The sequence below is a fragment of the Protobothrops mucrosquamatus genome, unplaced genomic scaffold (genome assembly GCF_001527695.2).
Source record: "Protobothrops mucrosquamatus isolate PMUCROS unplaced genomic scaffold, P.Mucros_1.0 scaffold336, whole genome shotgun sequence".
In the NCBI taxonomy this organism is placed as follows: Eukaryota; Metazoa; Chordata; class Lepidosauria; order Squamata; family Viperidae; genus Protobothrops; species Protobothrops mucrosquamatus.
Window position 1 is genome coordinate 801,609 of NW_015386674.1, and position 21,501 is coordinate 823,109.

The 21,501-nt window shown below is 38.9% G+C and overlaps 1 protein-coding gene across 1 annotated transcript in view; it reads right to left on the reverse strand.

The window, feature by feature from the left end:
- Positions 1-21,501, reverse strand: part of CACNA1A (calcium voltage-gated channel subunit alpha1 A) — a 181,525-nt gene that overhangs the window by 145,087 nt on the left and 14,937 nt on the right. Inside the window, exons 5-10 of the mRNA XM_029284026.1 lie at positions 15,030-15,133; positions 14,701-14,816; positions 9,040-9,096; positions 5,156-5,245; positions 3,880-4,089; positions 1,070-1,182 (exon numbers count right to left, since the gene is read on the reverse strand). Of these exons, the coding sequence (XP_029139859.1) occupies positions 1,070-1,182; positions 3,880-4,089; positions 5,156-5,245; positions 9,040-9,096; positions 14,701-14,816; positions 15,030-15,133 (690 nt within the window). The remainder of the gene's footprint in view (positions 1-1,069; positions 1,183-3,879; positions 4,090-5,155; positions 5,246-9,039; positions 9,097-14,700; positions 14,817-15,029; positions 15,134-21,501) is intronic.

The window sequence follows — 21,501 nt, forward strand, 5'->3', positions numbered from 1 at the left end:
CTTGACTCCCTCTTCTTTGTGGCAGCCCCTGAGATATTGGAACACTGCTATCATGTCCCCCCTCGTCCTTCTCTTCATTAAACTAGACATACCCAATTCCAGCAGCCTTTCCTTATATGCTTTAGCCTCCAGTCCCCTAATCATCTTTGTTGCTCTTCTCTGTACTCTTTCTAGAGTCTCAACATCTTTTTTACATCGTATTTTCTATGCATCCTAGAAGTATCATAAGCAGTACTAAGACTCTCGTAAAGAATTTGATTGTGGGGATTTTGTTAATGTAACAAAACCTTAGATATCTTCAACTTCTGACAACCTGATGGAAGTCATGAATTCCTGTATTTGACAAGGTTTAAATAATAGAGTATAAAGTTCCCAGCCTGAAATGTATCACAGCAATGTTCCTGTTGACCTATTTCAGCCATTCTTTGGAACACTAAGAAAAAAATCCAAGAGAGCTTTGCTAATCTCAAAACTCTGACACATAAATATACTGCAACTGCAAATATTTGGAGCAATATTAGGAAGTAGCACTGGGATTTTCTTTCTTCAGAATTAGATTTAGAAAAGTTAGAGTACTGTAATTATAACATTGGAAGTCACTATAAACTTGTTTTTCACCCGATTTGCTTTCAAAGGCTTGCATTTTCAAGAATGAACAAAACTAGCTACAGTGTAAGAGAACATCCAATATGTAACTACACTATAATTGCATGATACAAACTCCTGTCAGCCTAAGAACCATAAGATACATCAATGAGTGAATTATATTTCTATAATACAAGTAACAGGTTGATTGGAAAAAAAAAATACAAAGCAAGTATTTTGGCTGATGAGGTCTGATAGGAGTTTATTTCCTGGTCTTTTGTTATGTAATAAGTTAGGTCTGGACTTCCTGTGGAAATGAAATTTCTGCTCTAAAGTTATTCACATTGGGGTGCTAGCTAATTATAGAGCTAATGTATCTTCACTGTAAGCAGGAAGAATATACACCAAATTATCCACTAAAATAGTTGCAGTCTGATAGTTGTACATACAATAGCAAAAATGCTAACATTCTGAAAAAACTTACAGCACAATCAAAGCAGTTGAAAGATGAATGAAAGTAAGGCCGCGTTCCAAGCCCATACATTTTTATAAACATTTCGGACATAAAGAGCCCTAAGAAAATGAATTCTGCATAGTCTGAAACAAACAGAGGAGGAAGAGGGGAAAAAGTCAGTTATACTTTTCCATCCACAAAACTTCTTTCTACCTGTCAAAAAATCCTTGTGTCTGACTATATAGGAATTCCAATCTTCCTACATTTGAATGGATTCTGTTAGCCTTCTCTAACTTAAACATGTCAATATATCATATTACCTTTGTAGATTCAAGAAAGTAAACTACAAGACAACGGTCTCCCAGAGAACAAAGTTAGCTAATTAACACCATGAAAAATCTCCCAGATTACAGTTTTGCTACATCATAGTAATTCTGGATTTCTTTTTCGTATTTATATTTTAAAAATGTTTGCTGATATGCAGAGATAATAATGCATGACTCCAACTTGGAACAAAAATGAAACAGCTTTTTAAAAAAGTGACCGTATAGCAACTTCTAATTTTTAAACCACTATTTCTATGGTCTATTTCTCATGAAATATGGTAAATTTTCATTATACAGATGGAGACTCACCTAGCTATATATTTGCACACAGACAAAAACAGTCTCTTCAACAACAAAAAAATAATCTATACTACCACTTTTAATACTGTTGTGTATTACTTTTTACAATCAGCTGGAAGCAGAATTAAAACTGAAGTTCTCTCTAATGTAGTCAATTAGTCCAAGATCCATCTGTAATGCTAACAAGCTCCAATATGTCAAAAACCCCTCTTGACATTCCGGTCCATTTTATTTCTCCCTAATAAAAGTACTAAACTATTTTGAATGAACTGCAGCTTAGTAATTTTTATTTAATAATTGGGTTCTTGAGGAGTCCTTGGTGCTCTCTGAGCTTGTTTATTTTCTTGCAGACATTTCATTACCTAAACTAGGTAACATAATTAGTGCTAGTGATAATTGGGTTCTTTTCCTTTTTCCAAGCAAAGATGTCATACTTCAAGAAAATAATTATTAAAGTTCTTTTCTCTAGAATATAGGGATCTCTTCAGCCTCTCTAAATACACAGAAATACAAGGAGGAGTTTTAATTAAAAGCATCAACTAATAAGTTACACGGAAGAAACTTTTAACTGTAATATGGTTTCCTGCAACAAATTCTTGGAATTGTAATTTGATGCAACTACCACCATAATTCTTAGAAAAGGAAACAACAAGGCAAACAATTCCATATGTAGCTAAGTTGGGGTGAGAATGGGGCCAGCTGAGAGGCTTTGCAGGAGCCCTGCTGATTTGGCAGGAAGGTGATGAGCTCCGGCAGCTGCCATGGGTCTGGCGGTGGGGTGGGGAGGGAAGAAAAAGGAGGAGGAAGCCAATAGAAGGGAGGAAGAGAAAAGGCTTGGTGGAGCTTGCCGTTCTGAGCCAGCTGACCGAAGAGAGAGTAAGAAGCTGGGGTTTGCTTTTTTTGCTTCGTTACAGGCAAGCCGGACAAAAGGGGGAGGGATAGAGAGAGTGAGAGTAGTTGCTGGAGCTGTTTGCTTGAAGCAGGCCAGGCAGAGAGAAAGAGAGAGAGTGGGAGTAGCTTGCCAGAGCTGTTTGCTTGAAGCAGGCCAAGCAGAGAGAGAGAGAGACAGTGAGGGGTGGGGAAAGGTGAAGTTTTATTGTTTCTTTCTCTTTCATTGCGGGCAGGCCAGATGAAGAGAGAGAAAGAGGGTAGTTTGGGGAGTTTTAATTCCTTTCCCTCATTGGAGTAAGCTAGGCAGAGGGAGAGTTAGGAAAGAGTTTGACATACATCTTTTAGTGGGAGGTAAGGTTTTTTTTAATAGGATCAGCTGGGGGAGATAAAAAGGGATTACATGGAGTGAGGTCAGAGAGGGATGAGGAGAGTGGACAAGGGAGGCCTCTGCCAGTGCCTGAGATTGACTGCCATCGTTCTAGGCAAGTTGTTGTCATCAAAGACTGATTAACATCGTCCTGGGCGAGTTGTTGCCATCAGAGACTGACCACCATTGTTTTAGGCAAGTTGCTGTCACCAGAGGCTGATTAACATCGTTCTGGGCAAGTTGTTGTCATTAGAGACTGACCACCATTGTTTTAGGCAAGTTGCTGTCACCAGAGGCTGATTAACATCGTTCTGGGCAAGTTGTTGTCATTAGAGACTGACTACCATTGTCTTAGGCAAAGTTGTTGTCACTAGAGGCTGACTGTCATCGTTCTGAGCAGGTTGCTGCTACTAGAGACAGACTACCATCGTCCCTGTAAGTTCTTATTGCCTGAGATCAACCGCCATCATCCCACGTGAGTCACCGTCGAGAGAGAGCTACCATCACTGCCCCATATGCATGGCTGCCGATCGTGACTGAATACCACCATGTTACATGCCCTGTTAGACAGAGGCGCCAACGTGAGAGACCTCCTTGGGCTGGTGGCCACTTGGAGGGGAGGTCGGGAGGGCCTGGACTTAAGCGGTTCCTATGGGGGTGGCGCTATACATATTATAGGTTATCTTTTCTCCCTTTTTAGATGGCACAGTACATGAAAAACCCTAAATTCAGTTTGAAATCCACTTATTCCCAAGAAGTTTAATTGTGGCTACTTTTAAATATAAATCTCAATTAATCATAGAATTTAATCAAGGGAAGAGTTCATTATTACTGTCTTATCAAATTAAAATGCTATCCTGATTTCTACTAAGTAAAAACGATAAAGCCTAAATTATTGCAAGCCCCTCCAGCTAATAAATCCACTCTATAAAAAAGTACATGGTTCTGCTACTTACAGAGGAAGTCAGATAGCCAATCTGGCTGGTTGTAATGTACTATAGCAACACATAAAGTGTTGAGAGCTACCAGACTGAGGACTGTCCAGTAAAAGGCCTGAGTTTTGACAATACGACGGATATAGAAACGCAATCTCCGCTCTTTTTTGTGAAAAAAAGTAGCATTTTCCAGCGTGACACTTTTGATGCTGGCTCGAGCAAAAGGTGAACCTAAGAGGAAGAAGTAAAAGTTAGCAACATAAGAGAAACCACTTATTTGAGATAACCTGCCTATAGGGTGGAAATTCATGAACTTGTTTTATTTGGTATGGTTGAAATAGATAATTGTGAACCTGCTTTGTCTTCTGCGAGTTTTTAAACAAATACTAGCAAGTCTCTCTGAACACATCTTCTCTGTAATGCACCATGGACAAGAAGGAAGGTGATAGAAAGATAGGTGATTGTTCACTTCTAAAGGTGCTAGTGTTTACCATTCTGGACTAGCAAGTTCTAGCATGCTTGCTGGAGGATGGATCTGCAAGGCTGATACTACATTTTGCCATTATTTAGTCAACCCCTATCTATTCATCTTCTCAGCAAGAATGTTAGTGAATGCAATTAGTCCCCTTCATAAAAAGTAGTACTAAAAATGCAGCATTTGCATATTTATGCCCACAAAGACAGCACAGTTTGCTAACACACTGGTTTCAAATGGTGACATTTCAGGACATATGCTTTAGCCATAGTTGAGCAACAATGTACGATGGCAATATATTAACACATCACAAATATATAATTAAACATAAATGGATACTCAAATGCATGTTAAGATAAAATGTGGGTTCAAAATTTGATCAGGTTTTCCAGATTTGAAAAGGTTGAAGAGCACAAGTAGTCTTGGCATTACAACCACAACTGAGCCCAAAATTTCTGCTGTTAAGCGAGGCAGCTGTGAAGTGACTTTTGCCCATTTTACAACTTTCCTTGACACGGTGGTTAAACAAATCACTGCAAATATTAAGTCAGTAACATGGTTGTTAAGCGACGCTGGTTTCCCTATTAGTTTTGCTTGTCAGAAGGTTGCAAAAAGACTACGGAACACTGCAACCATCATAAATATGAACCAGCTGCCAAACATCTGAATTTTGATCATGTGAGCGTGGAGCTGCTGCAACAGTCATGTGAAAAACGTCATAAGTCACTTGTTTCAGTGCCGTTGTAACTCTGAATGGACACTAAACAAATGGTTATAAGTCAAGGACTCCCTGAACCCTGGCTCCTTTTTTGACCAACTTACCTACTGAAGAGATGTCTGCCAGTGGGTCATCTGCTTCCTCTGGGTTCAGCAAGTCTGTTTTGCTTTTCTTGATGGTGGCCCTCCGAAGAGCTCCAACAATAGGAACATGACAAGAAAAACAGACATTATCCTCAAGGTCCTTTATCAGATTCACTAAAAATTTTTTAATCATTTACCATAATGCTGCCTTCCACAATATACATTCTGAACCACAATTCCAGAAGACCTTTGGAATGTAATTGCTGTAGTTATTAGGTATCAGCAGCGGTGGGATTCAGCCAGTTCGCACCACTTCGGCAGAACCGGTAGCTAATTTTTTGTTGCCCTGGCCCAGAATGGACTTCCAGAAGCAGCATCCACACAGAGAACCGATTGTTCACATATTTGAATCCTACCGCTGGGTATCAGGCATACATGATGATGATATTGTTGTTGCTACTGTTATATAAATTCTGTTTCAATTTTAGTATATTTATTGCATGTTACATTAGCTAAGTTCTCTTTGGTCCTGGATTGATAGCTTCTAAAATACTTGTCACTGAACTGGTCCCTTCCATCCTTTATTCATGAATTCATAAATAAATTATCATCATTGTGTAATTTACATTCTCCTGAGCTGGGATGAAATGGAAGTAAAACATCTATTTATTCTTTTAGTATCCAAGTGCATCTTGTATTCCACTTTTATTATTATTTTTAAAATAAATAACTCAAGGCAGCAAACATACCTAATATTCCTTCCTTCTCCTATTTTCCCAACAACCATGTGAGATGTGTTGGACTGAAAGAGAGTGATTGGCCCAAATGACCCAGCTGACTTTCATGTGTAAGGCAGGACTAGAACTCACAGTCTCTAGCTGTGGTTTTCTAGCTTGGTGCCTTAGCCACTAGACCACTGGCTTTCATTGCAAAACATAAACTTGTTCTTTGAAACCTTAAAGATCTTTGACAATAGGAAAAGCAGCTTTGAGGGGGAGTGGCTTAAAGAGAAGGCCAACGTTTTTTCTTTGAACACCTTTTTTCAAATTCTAAACTGCCCTCTTTTTAAACAAAGGTAGTTTTTCCCTCCTTCACATTCCAGATGGGCCTCCGTGTGGACAAACAAGCATCAAGAGGCTTGTAAGATAAAAAGGATTTGTAAGTGCTTTGAAATGCAAAAATGGTATGGGCAGGTAAACTGTGCCTTCACAAAACTGCATTTTTATATACCAAATTGCTGCTCTGCTGGCTTGTAAGAAAAGTGGAAATTTTTTCCCAGGTTTCTTCCTCACTGCAAAATTAATGCTATCCGCCAGCCTTTGAGCTGGCAGGAAACTATACTGACAAAAGTCCTGTCCACTTTAGCAACCCCATGCCTACTACAGGCACAAGGTAGGTATATTGTATTGTCTTTATTATTTTGTATAGAGGCAGAGTGATTATCCTGCCGTTTCCCCCCTCCCTTCCCTCTAAATCAGGGATGTCAAACTGCCGCGGCCCACGGGCTGGATGCATCATAGCAAAACTGCGCCCACCCCATTGCCGTCAATGGAAAAAAAGTCACGAAACGTCGCAACACGTCATGTGACGTTGCGAGTTTGACACCCTGCTCTAAATGATTGTAGTCAGGATGAAAATAATCTACCAATCACCCTCAAAGTGGACTAGGACTAGATAGAAAATATTTTTTACCTCAGATGGGGACTGCAGCCAAGAAATTAAAAGATGCTTGCTCCTGGGGAGGAAAGTTATGGCAAATCTAGACAGCATACTAAAAAGCAGAGACATCACCCTGCCAAGAAAAGTGTGTATAGTCAAGGCCATGGTTTTCCCAGTTGCAATGTATGGCTGTGAAAGTTGGACCTTAAGAAAGGCTGAGCGACAAAGAATTGAGGCCTTTGAACTATGGTGCTGGAGAAGACTCCTGCGAGTCCCTTGGACTGCAAGGCATTCAAACTGGTCAGTCCTAGAAGAGATCAACCCCGACTGCTCTTTAGAAGGCCAGATCCTGAAGTTGAAACTCAAATACTTTGGCCACCTAATGAGAAGGAAGGACTCACTGGANGACATGTATTTAGCCTTCTTCTTGAAGAATACCACAGCTGTCTTCAAAAGGAGCCTAAACAATAGCTGTCAGGCAAGGGAAGATTTGTACCATGAGGCAGCAAGCTCATTCTTTCCTGCTTTAACCTATCACCCCACTGGCACTGCTGATAGGCTGGTATTCAGGGTTGGCAATAGTGGGAAGATATTGATTCAGAAGGATGGGACTGTCCCATAACCAAAGCAAAATGCTTTTAGAATATATGTGCAGAGATCAGAAGGAAGAGACATGCCTAGACCGATCTAGAATGGCCCAAATGTACTTACTTCAACCCCTAGTGATCAAATTATATGCCACCAATAGAATAGTCAATAAATCATATCACTTGGTATCTATGGAAAAACCTATGTCAGGATAAAGGGAAAAATACCACTTTAACACTAGTATAGTTAAGAATCTCTCAAGGCTGGAGAACAGATGAAAGTAATGGCATGAAAATATTGCAGCAAAAAAAAAAAAAGTTCCCAAGGTATGTTGGTGCTGCAGTTAGATGCAAGCAAGGAAAGGGCTTATGGACAGTGAGAACCAGTTTCCAGAGAATAAGTGTTGATTCATTTGCTAATAGAACAAGTATGTCCTGAACTTCTATGAACACACTTATTACAGCAAGGGTTACAATTCATCTTTGGGATGCAGGTTGTCTTTCTATCCTTCTTGGAAAAGCTTTGATTTTGTATAACTAATAACTATTACAGTTAACTACCATGACTTATTGATCAAATAGAATATGCCTTATTAGAGAAATGAAGTGTTCAGAACTTCAGTAAGCAAAGGTGCTTTAGACCTGGTGCCAGCATTTTTACGTTACCTATCCACAGTTTCCTGAGTTCACACAGTAGCAGCAAGGTTCCAGGAAAATATGTATTTAAGTTAAAGAAGAGTTAAGAAGATGGCAGCAGTATAGCCTCATATTCTTACTTTTTTTTGCTGCCCCTGTAACACAACTTCATCAAATGAGCGTTCTTGTTAACTTATGCAGCTACCATGTGAGTCAAGAATACTTTTTAGGTGCTATGAACAGATATTTTATTTATTTATTTATTAAATTTATTTGCTGCCCATCTCTTACAGAATTATTCCTAATACAATTAAATGGAAATATCCAAGTAAAATCATAGTTATAAGATAGGGAAGGAGGGAGCTGGAAAGGGGGAGGTGGGATTGGCTCGTAATTCATCCACCACCTCCAGTGTGAAACTCCCCTGTTAGGGCCCCAAGTCATCTGGCAGAGCCAAGTCTTAAGGCTCTTATGGAAGGTCATAAAGGTGGGAGTGAGGTGTAATGAGACCGCAATTGTTTCAGATCCAGCACTGCATACAGTATTGAGACCGGTGGTCATAAAGCGACACAGTCATAAAGCATTATATCATGTGACCTCACTAACTCACGATGGCCGTTGCAGCAGTTTTGGCTGCCATTTAAGCAAACCTTACACGGTCATTAGACACAACATCGCGGGGTCAACATTTGTGACCCTCTGTTAGCTTCTCTTGTTTGCTCGTCACAAGCTGGTAGCGAAGGTCACAAATGATGATCCCATGACTGCGGGACACTACAACCATCATAACTGTGAGCTGACTGCCAAGTGCCCAAATCATGATCATGTCTACAAGAACTGGTCATAATTCCTCTCATTCAGTGCTGTCATAACTTCGACTAACAAATGGTCATTAAGTGAGGAGCACTTGAACCTCTATTCCTTACACAATTTTTGTTAAATTAGGTTGACATATAAATAAAATTGTGATTTTACTGTCTCAGAAATCTCTCACAGAACATTTTGTGGAATATGGTGGCTTACCATCGAAGGGATGACGAGGCTCTCCTTCTATATCATCTTCAGCCAGGATCACTTCTTCTAAATGAAATGGTTGAAATTAGCGAAGAAGGCAAAGGTAATTTGCCAACTATGGAAAGATGCCAAATTGTCCCCCCCCCCAAAAAAGAGCTATAGATGACATACTTTGGCAAATTGTTTCCTATAGATAACCATTTGAAAGCGAAGATAGCTGGACAAAATAGCCTTAGCTAGGTGAGAACTTGATGAAAAGAAACACAATTTATTGATCTTGTTTTATGGGTATTTTTGTGTTTCCATGACTATGTTCCAGAAAAATTCTGTCAGGAAATGTCTTTGGTTCGGACAATATAACTGTGACATTTTTATATCAATCATGAAAATATGGAGATATAGGATGGAGACAGAAACACACAAATGGTAAAATTGTTTGTCACATGTTTAAACCCCTTGGGATTAATACTAGCTTGGCAAAAGTTCTTGTTTACATTTGTTTTTTCCACAATGTTCAAAACATTCTTACTGGTTAAGATTTTCTCAAAGTTAATTACATTTAAATATTTAAGTCTATTTTTTCTCATGTAAGCCATCCCAATACTTTTACCTTTCTTAAGGAATAAATAAGACTAAAAAAAGAAAAAAGAATAAAAATAAAGAAAAATAAAAGGATAGTATGCTATTTAAAATCCATGTTTCCTAATACATATTTATTTCCAAAAAATTTCCATTCTTTTTTACCATAATTAAAAATATATTTAATCTTTAAATATTCTATTTAATAAATCTAGTCCTCTAGTCTTTTAACTCTTATTCAAAACATTTTTAATCCATTGTAATTTTCTTAAAGTCAATCACATTTAAATATCTAAAACATTTCTTTTATATAAGCCATTCTAACTCTTATATTACTCATATCAAGAAATAAAATAAGAAGAAAGAAGAAAAAGAAAGTACTATGTTACTTGAGGGGCTCTTCCCTCTTAAAATAAAATTCATATCCAAAATCTTCCTATTTCTTTAACCATATTCAAACAAGTGTTTCTTTTTCAAATATTCTCTTTGATAGGTCCCATCGTTTATTTTCTTAATTTTCACTTTAGCCTTTTTCTTTTGCCCAGTATCTTTCTTGATCAATATGTTCTGCTGAATCAAAGAATCTTTCCATAGTCTTGTGTTACTGTAGATATAAAAGGTAAGTCAAGCACAATATCTTTGTAAGAGGCATTTGCCCATTCATATTTGTTGAAAATCTTTTTCTTTCTTTTTCTCTCTGTTTCTCTTATCATTTTTTTGTCTCTTCAGGGGTTTTCCTGACATTTCTGCAGCCCATTTGTCCAATCTATTTTCTTATCCTCAAATTTGTTTTGTGGTGTTAAACTATAAGTTGTCTTTTCCAAATCCAGTATTTCTTATATTTTTTTTCTACTTGGGTTAAATCATACTTCTTTGTTTTGTTAGGTTCCATCTTTAAGTCTCTATCCTCAAATTTGTATTCAGTTATCTGTTTTATCTGTTCCTTCTCTATTGTTGTTTTCTGGGATTTTTTTGTTGTAAAGTTAAATTGGATATGAATTGATTTATATTTTCAAAGTTATTTTGGATTTCTTTGTGGTTTGAAATCATTTTTGTTTGAATTAGTTGCAACATATCATATGTCTCCTCTTGAAAGGTATTTATTTTTTTCTTGATAAGTTCTTTCTATAAATCTCTGATTTTCCATGATGACCAAGAATCCAAGTTTTCTTTTCTCTGTGAATAGCTTTGGAGTCAGAGTTAAGTAGATACTTGTAATCCAGAAAGTTCAAAAACATTTTTTTTGTTCCCTAAAGTTTATAAGTCTCTCTTTGTCTGCAGCCCAAATTGTTTTCTTTTTTGTCACAGCTGTTCTCTATTGTTAGAGCTTTGAAGGTCACAAGTAGAAATTAGTTTTTTTTCCAGATTTTGCCAAGTCCTGTATGAAAGCCATAGCTGTCATTGTCTTCATCCACCACTAGATGTCAGCACCGGTTTATTTTTCAAATTTTCAAAATGAACAAATTGCCTTTAAAATGAGAATCTTAACCATTCAGCAATTTCAAACTTATCCAAATTTAGGTTTTATAGTCATTTCATTTCATTTCAATATGTTTTGGTCCTCCACAAAAGGTTTAATTTGCTGCTTCCATTAGTAAAAGGGTAGGGCAAAGATCCTGCTCCTTCACTTTCAGAGGTTTTTTTGCATCTTGGGATTTTTTTTTCTTCAGGAAAGTTGATAAGTAGGATAGAGAAAATTGATGTTCTTACCTAGATTCAAACACACTGTTTACAATCAGCTTAAAATAGTGCTTTTGACTTCGGTTGCTTGTAGCTTGGGCTAGACTCTGAAGTTAGGCTAGCCTTTCTCCTGTTGGTTTCTAGAAGGCTTCTCCTGGACCGATTGGGTCAACTACCATCTCTCCATGGTCCCTGGGACTTCCTTCCTTCTAGCCCATTTAGGGTCCCCTAACAGGAAGAAATTCAGCTGAAGCTGAATTCAGTCGAACCCCTCGACTGCTGCGCTACTGCGCAAGACTGGAAGTCAATAGCTTGGCAAAAGTATTTAGTTCAGTAATAATTATGATTAAATTAGTAGGCAAATAAAGGTAAATCTTTTAAAAATAAAGGAAAGGACTAGACTTGCCTTGTGGTGATAATCAAAGTTGTGTAAATAACACAGGAAAATTAAAATATATTCTCAGTGAGATATTTTTACGCTAAAATATTTGTACTGAATATATCACTGCTTATTCTTGTAAGATGAGTGCTATGTTTTGCAAATTAAAAATGAAGCAATTTTTTTCAGAACAAAAAAAAAATCCCAAACAAATGTTCAGTCGTTAAACAACTTTAATTAAATTGAATCCCAATAGCAAAACCATAATATGTTAGTTAAAGCCTGAACATTATAAAAGTAATGTGCAATATGTACCACTTCCCCATCCAGAACAGCTGCCTACCCTTTCTAAGGTTCCAGGAGACCATTAAGACCTGGATGTTCAGGGATGCCTTTACGGAAGGGAGATATCTTCTGAATCTTCTCCTGAAATAGTAGTGTCACAGAGGTGGAATACTCTGGAAGTTGAGTTCATGGCAACTGCACCTCATTTCTAATTAGTTTAAAATGTTTCACTGCTTATTCAAGTAGCTTCTTCAGTCTGAGCAAGTTGATTAAGAGGACCCCATATACTTATGTCCTCCAGGGAAGTTTCAATTCTTACTAATCTGGATAGGCTTGTTGAACCTAAGTGGTCCTAAAGTGGTTTTAATCTTCCTATGAAGGTTCATGTATCTTCACAGGTTCACAAGAGAGGCCACATTTAATCACCCACGTAGGGTGAAGGGTTTAGGACAGGGTTTAGGACAGCTGGCTCAGGAATTCTGGGAGTTGAAGTCCACGAGTCATAAAAGAGCCAAGGTTGCCTACCCTTAGTTTAGGAGTTGGAACATTTACATCTCATAGACTCTCTGCCTACTCACCTAACGAGCCAACCCAGATTAGTAAGAAATGAAACCTCCCTGGAGGACATACGTATACAGGGTCCCCTTAACCAACTTGCTTAGACTAAGAAGCTATTTGGATAAGCAGTGAAACATTTTAAACTAATTAGAAATGAGGTGCAGTTGCCATGATTCAACTTCCAGAAACCTCTATGGGGATGATTGTGAATCTTTATCAACATATTGTTTAACAAACTTATTATATTGGAAAATACTTAAGTCACCCAGAATAAGACTGACTGGAACTACATAGAAGCCTAAATAAATAAATCAGTGTATTCTGTTATTGTATTAACTTATTTCTGTGCACTGTCTTGGAAGCCTATTTTGTGAATAAAAGTAGCATGTTAAAAACAATAAAATAAATATAACACCAGAGTTTTATTATAAGAAAAGCTATACCTGTGGAAATAAAGGAATATACCACCTCTTTCCAAGTGAGTGGTAGCAATAATTGGTGTGAAACACTTTTTGATAAACATTCTATTCCAGTTCAGAATCCAGCTAAATACAAAAGTAAAAAATACAACAAGAACAGATTGGACAGCCATTTGTCCAGAGTGGCAGAGGGTCTCCTGCTTGACTAGTGGATTGGACTAGAAAACTTCCAAGGTCACTTTCAACTCTATTATTCTGTATTATGTTATTCAGGAAGGTCACCAATATTGAATATTTTAATATTGTATCAAGGCATGAATTCCCTGCCTCACCATACAAGTGGGTAGCTAGGAACTTCTACTTAAGAACTTCTACAAAAGTAACCAGAAATGTTAACCTCGTGCCAATTTGAATCTCAGCTTTAGGTTTATAGCTCACACTGTACAGTAGTGATTTTTGAATAAGACATAACTTTTGCAATTAAGAAAAATATGCTACCCATCTCCAATTGCTGGCAGTCCGAGCAAAATATTCTATCTTCAGGAGGAAAAGAGTTGAAAACCAAGCCAAAATAATAGAGATAATGCTGCAGAAGTAAATTTACTTCTAAAAAGCTCAGTTCACCATTATTACTTACCCCTCCTCCTGCCATCTCAACTCAAGTATCATGAGACACTAAAGGAGGTTAATCTAAATTAAGCCTTGGTTTCAGAATAGTTACAATCTTATTTCAGGCTGAATGGCAGACTGCATCTAACTGTAATTTGGGTATCTGTACTTGTTAAGAATGAAGCTAGAAAAGAGCAGCCAAATCATCAAGAAACTGAAGAGGTTTTCTCTAATTAAATGTTACAAGGTCTGAACTTGTTAGCTTAGGGGGGAAATGATGAAAACAAACAGGGAAACATTAAAGAGGAAGAAAAATGATATATAAAACACAGATTATGTATTGAAGTGTTTTTCCCTTTTTTCAAAATACTAGAACTTGGGGTCATCCAAGGAAGCCATGTGACTGAAAATTCAGAAAACCGGTTCCTCTTGCTGGGGAAGATAAAAGACACCGTTGTCCTAGGTCATCATTCACTGTGGGAATAAAATGCTGGACCAGATAAGCCTAGCATGTCTCTTCCTATTTTTTTTTAGCTGATATTGCACTATTGTATGTTACTTAACTTATAATCTACTTAATAAAATCTCAGGCTCTCCTGATATCTTTCTATATGTACTGTAGTAAACCAGTCTCAAATCTTTGAGTCCAGCTTTCCCTACATATGGAATAGAGAACTTTACATTTATCCCTGCTGCAATTTATTTCAATTTGGCTGAATTTCTGAACCTGATTTCCAATGCAGAACATCCTCAGTTTGATACCATCTACAAATCTGATGAATGTTCTTCATTCTATGAAAAAAGTACAAAAGTTTTGAATTATACCAAGTTTAGGACAGAACCCTGGGGCACTTTTTGTACTGAGTTTACAATCATCAAAAGAAACCTACAGAAGATACAGGTCGAGACACAAAACTTAGAGGGCAATTGGTCTTTGATTTCATAGTCGTTTATTCCAATGTTAAATGGATATGCTTAGGATTTCTTTGTCAGTTTTTTGTTTATTTTAGATTTACTTTGCATCTACTTTGGTGTATTTTAGTTAAAAAGGCAGCATAAAAGTATGGCTACAATACACTAATATTTTATATAATCTTTAAATTCAGTTTATTAAAAATAATAAACTAGGCCAACAAAGAATAGAAGATCCATAGGACTTGCCTGCTTTGGAGATCCACTCCATATAGCCATTAAGCTCCCGTTCAATTTGCTGTTGTCTTCTCAGCTTCAGAAATGCACGCCGGTTTTCTACTCGCTCCCTTTCTTTGGCAAACTCCCTGTAGTCAGAGACAGAACAGCAATGCTGAATGATCTCTGTTATACCACTTGGTTCGCAGGAAGGCATCACAGAAGAAATACAAAGGCAGAAAAAACCCAGAATTTGAGGTTGCCAGTTGCCAGTAAACTGTATTGAAAAAAGCTACCATAAGCACTAATACATTTCCTCTATGGCAGATGTACTACTTATTTATTTTACCGTACATACTTACCCGGAAAGCACCCCCAGCACAAGGTTGAGCATAAAAAAGGATCCAATGATGATGAGAGGGATGAAGTATAGCCAGTTCCAAGCACTCCCTGAGGCATCGTTGCTCTGGAGAAAAAAAAAGAGGATGAAGTCATTGGATACTGAAGTCATGGAGTAGATTTTTCATCAAAGTCATTAACTCATTCGGGGTATATTTTAAAGGATAGGAACAGTCTGTGGGCTGGTGTGATATCAAATCAGACTATCATCACAAGCACGAGCAGATTACAAACCTACAAACTTAATAACTTGTCAACCTCCCATCAACTAGCCAGTTAATTTCCCTAGTGATATCCAGTTACAAATCCACAACAGTGCAACACTGTTTAAATGCATTTTAGTTTTCTAGTTGTTTCACACTCTTCCATTCTAGTTCTTTTCCACAGTTCTTCCAGGAGTTCTTTGCTCACCGATACCAACCTAATAGCCGCTCCTTCTACTGTAGAAATATTTTGTTATGAGAAAATAAATTAACCCCTAATCTCAGGTTCTCTTATCAGCCATCTAACACAAAGCACTTGACCTGGTATCTGTAGGGATACGCAGCAGGAAGCTATAACAAAGATATTAGAGTGAACAATTTGAAAGGAATATTGGGGAAATGGTCAAATTAAGCAGGTACTATTTATTATCTAATAACTAGTCAGAAGATGGATGAGATTACTAGACCATCCACTTTGTACCATTCATAGCTTAGAACATGAACACAAAGTACAAGACAGCAGGAAATGACAGCACAGCTAAATAATTTGAGAAGAAAATTGATTAATTTACTATTATAGAATTTTGGAATATATAGCCCCCAAACTCACTGAATGAATTGTTTCTCCTAAGCACTCATAAACTGAACAGAGTTTGCAGATACAGATAGTACTTGATTTATGACAATTGAGCCCAAAATTTCTGTTGCTAAATGAGGAAGTTGTTAACTGAATTTTACCCCATTTTATGATCTTCCTTGCCACTGTTGTTAAGTGAATCATTGCAGTTATTACGTTAGTAACACAGTTATTAAATGAATCTGGCTTGCCTATTGACATTACTTGTCAGACGGTTACAAAAGGGATCACGTGATGCTGAGACACTGCATCCATCATAAATATGAGTCAGTTGCCAAGTATCTAAATTTTGATCACATGACCATGGAGATGCTGTAACAGTCATAAATATGAAAAACATAAGTCATAAGTCATGTTTTTCAATGCTGTTGTAACTCTGAATGGTCACTAAATGAACTATTGTAAGTTGAGGACTATCTGTATTCAAATTCTATTTGCTCTTCTAGCTGTAGGACTAACGCATAAGACTCACACAGATGCCACAGTTTGGTATTTCTTAGTTCTTAAAAATTCCTCCAGCCCTTTCACCTGTTCAGAGATGTTAGGAATTAAAGCTGCACTTTAAACATAAATCATGTATTAATATAAAACATGTGTATCACTGCTGATGGATAAGGGGAATGTGAAAAGCCCAGTGCATATAGGTCTAAGACAGTGATGGCGAACCTTTTAGAGACTGAGTGCCCAAAAACTGGCCCTGCCCCCGCTCCACCCCCTGCCCTGCCCCTGCTCTGCCCCCACCCCCCATCCCGTCTGCCCACAGGACCACTCACTGCCTCCAGGGCCCGCCGCAGATCACCCAGGCAGCCCAGCAGTGCTATGGCGGCCACACCCTCTGTCTGGGCCCTGCAGCATCAATTGCATGATGGGGTGTGAGGGCAGAGTCTTGTCTACGCTACCTGGCTGCCATGTCCTTGGCTGCACTGCTCCGTGTGGGCCACGCTTGAGGGCGACTCTCCTTCAGGGGGACTGCTGGAGAGGAGGGGGTCATGGGGGGAGGCAAGGCTGGGGCAACGGCACGTGTGCCCACAGAGAGGGCTCCGAGTGCCACCTCTGGCACCCGTGCCATAGGTTTGCCACCACTGGTCTAAGACAACTCGCTGTGGCCGGCTCACCATGGTTGACTTGTCCTGCCTGATTTTCCCCAACTGACTCAATGTGGCCAACTGGCCATAGAACAATTCAACATGGAATAGTTTTTTTGTTACCTCTTTTCTTTCCCCCACTTTCTCCTAAATCATTGCATGGTATCCATCACTGAGGAAGGCTTAATGATACCATACCCGCCATTTAGAGATTTTTTAAATCACGCTCTGCAGACACACCGGGACATTACTAGGCATCTGCCAACACACCAATTCCTATGAACCCATCTTGTTTTGTGGTCACCCTCAGCCACAGAGGCTACCTGGGTGATCTGGGGCCAATCACTCTCTCTCCCAGCCCAACCAAACTCAAAGACTTGTTGCTGGAGGGTTAGGGATGTTATATAGGCTGCCTTGAGCCTCTGAATGAAAGGTGGGATAGAAATCTAATCCATAAATAAACCAAGTCAATTAAAAACCTACTGGTTTCATGAATGCAGCGCACTAAGCTAAATGAATGTTAACATTGGGGAAAGTTTTGGTTTTTTGGGGGGTGGGGGTGGGAGTTAACTGGATATGGCATGCAAACCCTGACCATTTAGTTAATATATTTCAAAGTATGAGGTAAACCCAGAAAGTGGATTAATTCATCAATCAGGTTAAGAATGTTGTGTGAATGCAGCCATGTCATTTCAGATACGAACACTGAAGTTTGCAGCATCCCATAATTCCTAAAATAAGTCCAAAAGATTACTTGAAAACTGGGCACTATTTTTACCCTGCCTGTTATTATTTAAACTTATCATGTTTTCTCAGCAGTCATTCCTATTATGAACCAATTTAAATTCAAGCCATTCAAGCAATCAGATGCTGCTTCCCCAAAGTGGGAATGCTTTTTATTTCTCATGTCTAAATCTCACATTGCCCAATTTTATTTCTCTGATTTTTTCTAGAAGTGCGATCCCTGCTCCTTGGAAAATGAATCCAAAGATGCAAGAGATCAAACTAGATTCTGTTCTTGTTCTCTCTATTGCCCCCCTCCCCATTCTCTGTCCCTTGAACAGAAATCAGCTCCTACCACCATTCCATCCAAGATACTGGAGCCTTTACATTGGATTTGAATGCTGCCCAAAGATAGAGGGAACTGATTATAAGAATTCTGATTCCATGGATTTCCCACTTAGTGCTATTTCCTGTTTTTGCTAAACATTTGGTGAAGAGTTTTGGAAAAGATAGGAAAGCAACTCATGGCTGTCAAGAATCTCCTGCTTTTTTTGGTGAGGGAACAGGCCCTCCTTATCGCTCCTTAGATAATTACTGGCACCCTTCTTGCTTCTTGGCTTCTCAAGAGAGCTTTCCACTTAATGAAATCACCAAGGTTTGGCTTTTGAACAATAATGAAGCTGATAGAAATCACAGCCTCCCCTGATCAATGTAAAAAAAAATAACGGGATTCTCCCATCCGAACCTCCCCATAGTCACCCACCCTTTGGCTCCGCAGTTGCATTCTAGCACTCTCTTCCATTGTTCGGGTGAAGAGGAAAAGGGTCATTCAGGGCCTGGACTACATGGGTAGCTTTAACTAGACTGATGAAATCCCTAGAAATGTCTCAATTCGCCCGCTGAATTACCCCGCGGCGAGTTGGCTATGGCAAATTGTCCTGGGACAAGTCGATTAAGGTGAGCCGGCTGTGATGAGTTGTCCCGTTCCAGTGGACATATCAATATATACTGTAACACAAAAGATCCCATCATTAGGGGGGAATGGAAAAGATTCATGCCAGAATAACCATTGCTAATCTAGATAAATCAGTAATTTGATTTAGTGTACAACAGCTTATTTGTCAAAAAAACCAAAACAAAAATAGGTGAAGGATATTGGTGGCTAAGCTCATCAGTCTATAGCAGTGATGGCGAACCTTTTAGAGACTGAGTGCCCCAAAACCACCACCCCCCACCCTGCCCCCTGCCCCACCCACCCACAGAGCCACCCACCGCCTCCACGGCCCACCGCAGATCGCCCAGGTGGCCCATCAGCGCCATGGTGGCCACACCCTCTGCCTGTGCCCTGCAGCATCATCTGCGCGTGATGGGGCACGAGGGTGGAGTCTTGTCCCCGCTGCCATGTCCTTGGTTGTGCTGCTCTGTGCAGGCCGCGCCTGGGGGTGACTCTCCTCCAGGGGGCTGCTGGTGAGGAAGGGGCACAGGGGGAGGCGAGGCTGGGGCAACAGTACACGTGCCCACAGAGAAGGCTCTGGGTGCCCCCTCTGGCACGTGTGCCATAGGTTCGCCACCACTGGTCTACAGTATTTCCATTAGATCACTAGAAAATTATATTTTATGACATTTTGTTGTAAAGAAATAGGAACAACTAGAGAAGACACATGAAACAACATCTTCAAAGGAATAATATTGACAAGGAAAGAAGAAAACAACAACACACTACCCTTCCTGGAAATTCTCATCAGCAGAGGAAACAATGGCAAATTAGTAACACAAGTCTATCGAAAAACAACCTACACAAACCAAGTGCTCCATTACCAAAATAACAACCCAACCCCCACAAGTGGAGCTGTGCAAGAACATTACTCAGATTAGCACAAATGCAGTGCAGCAACCTAGGAAACAGGAAATAGGAAACAGACCACCTATACAAGATCTTCCAGCAAAATGAATACCCCTGCAACTTTATCAAAAAGTGCCTGACCACTCAGCTCACTATAGCAAACAGGCACAGATTATAAAAAAGACAATACTACATCAAAATACATTAAAACAAATTCAGAAATAATCAACAGACTATTACAACCAAATGCTAATACTGTAGCACACAAACCAACTAAAGCCCTCCAAAACATCTGAAACAAACCAAAACACCGTAGTCCAAGAAGAAAAACCAAGAGTCATTTACAACGTACAGTATAAGGACTATAACACCACAATGTAGCACAGACAGGCAGATGACTAGCAGAAGGCATCTATGAGTCCTAGTGGACAATCACCTAAATATGAGCCAGCAGTGTGCTGCAGCTGCCAAAAAGGCCAACACAGTGCTAGGCTGCATTAACAGAGGGATAGAATCAAGATCATGTGAAGTATTAATACCACTTTACAATGCCTTGGTAAGGCCACACTTCGAATGCTGCATCCAGTTTTGGTCACTACGATGTAAAAAAGATGTTCAGACTCTAGAAAGAGTACAGAGAAGAGCAACAAAGATGATCAGGGGACTGGAGGCTAAAGCATATAAGGAACGGTTGCTGGAATTGGTTATGTCTAGTTTAATGAAGAGAAGGACGAGGGGGGACATGATAGCAGTGTTCCAATATCTCAGGGGCTGCCACAAAGAAGAGGGAGTCAAGCTATTCTCCAAAGTGCCTGAAGGCAGGACAAGAAGTAACGGATGGAAACTAAGCAAGGAGAGAAGCAACCTAGAACTAACTTCCTGACAGTTAGAACAATTAACCAATGGAACAACCTGCCTCCGGAAGCGGTGAATGCTCCAACACTGGAGGTTTTTAAGAAGAGACTGGACAGCCATTTGTCCAAAATGGTATAGGGTTTCCTGCCTGAGCAGGGGGTTGGACTAGATGACCTCCAAGGTCACTTCCAATTTACTATTATTATTATTATTATTATTAATAATAATAATAATAATAATAATAATAATAATAATAATAATAATAATAACTAGCAGTGAGAAGACACAATGAAAACTACTTAATCTCACAACACATGGAGAAACTGTTGGCACTTTACATGAAGCCAAATCCAAAAATGCTAGGAAATCCCTGGAAGCTTCGCATTCGATAAATCAGACATCAATAGACACATAGAGATAAACCATACTTATAATCATTCAAAAGAGACAATAAAAAAGCTAAGAAGGAAACAAAAAGACCAGAACACATCATCTCCAGCAGCCAACATCCAGATAAAAAGAGTTTAATACGAGACAAACAATTAAGCAGAAAAAAATGCCCTAGTCGAGGAACTATCAAGTAGAAAAAACATACCATCACCAAACTGATAGGGCAAGCTCCTATATATAAAAACGGAAAGCAAAACACATACTCACTAGCATTGATGATGTTATCTAGGTGGATAATGAAATATCTCTAAGCAAACAATCAGGCTCAGAGAACACCAAGAATTCCACATGTCAACAACTGTTGTGAAACAATTGTTCAGCATTCATAGACAAATACAAAGCATCAGTTTATAAGTCCCCCTGGAGATTATCTATCCTGGCATATTCAACCAGATAGTGCTGTACTCTAATCCAATCTAACTGATCAATAGCTTGTTTCTCTGATACCAATCTTCCTGGAGGGTCTTTTCTCTGAAGAGGGGCAAAGTTTATTTATTTATTTATTTACTCATTCATTCAATTTGCATGGCTGCCCACCTCAACAAGTGACTCTGGATGGTAAACAATAATAGAATAAATTAAAATCAAATTTCCATCGTAATGCAAAATGCACACAGCAGCCAAGGGAAAGGTTACTTG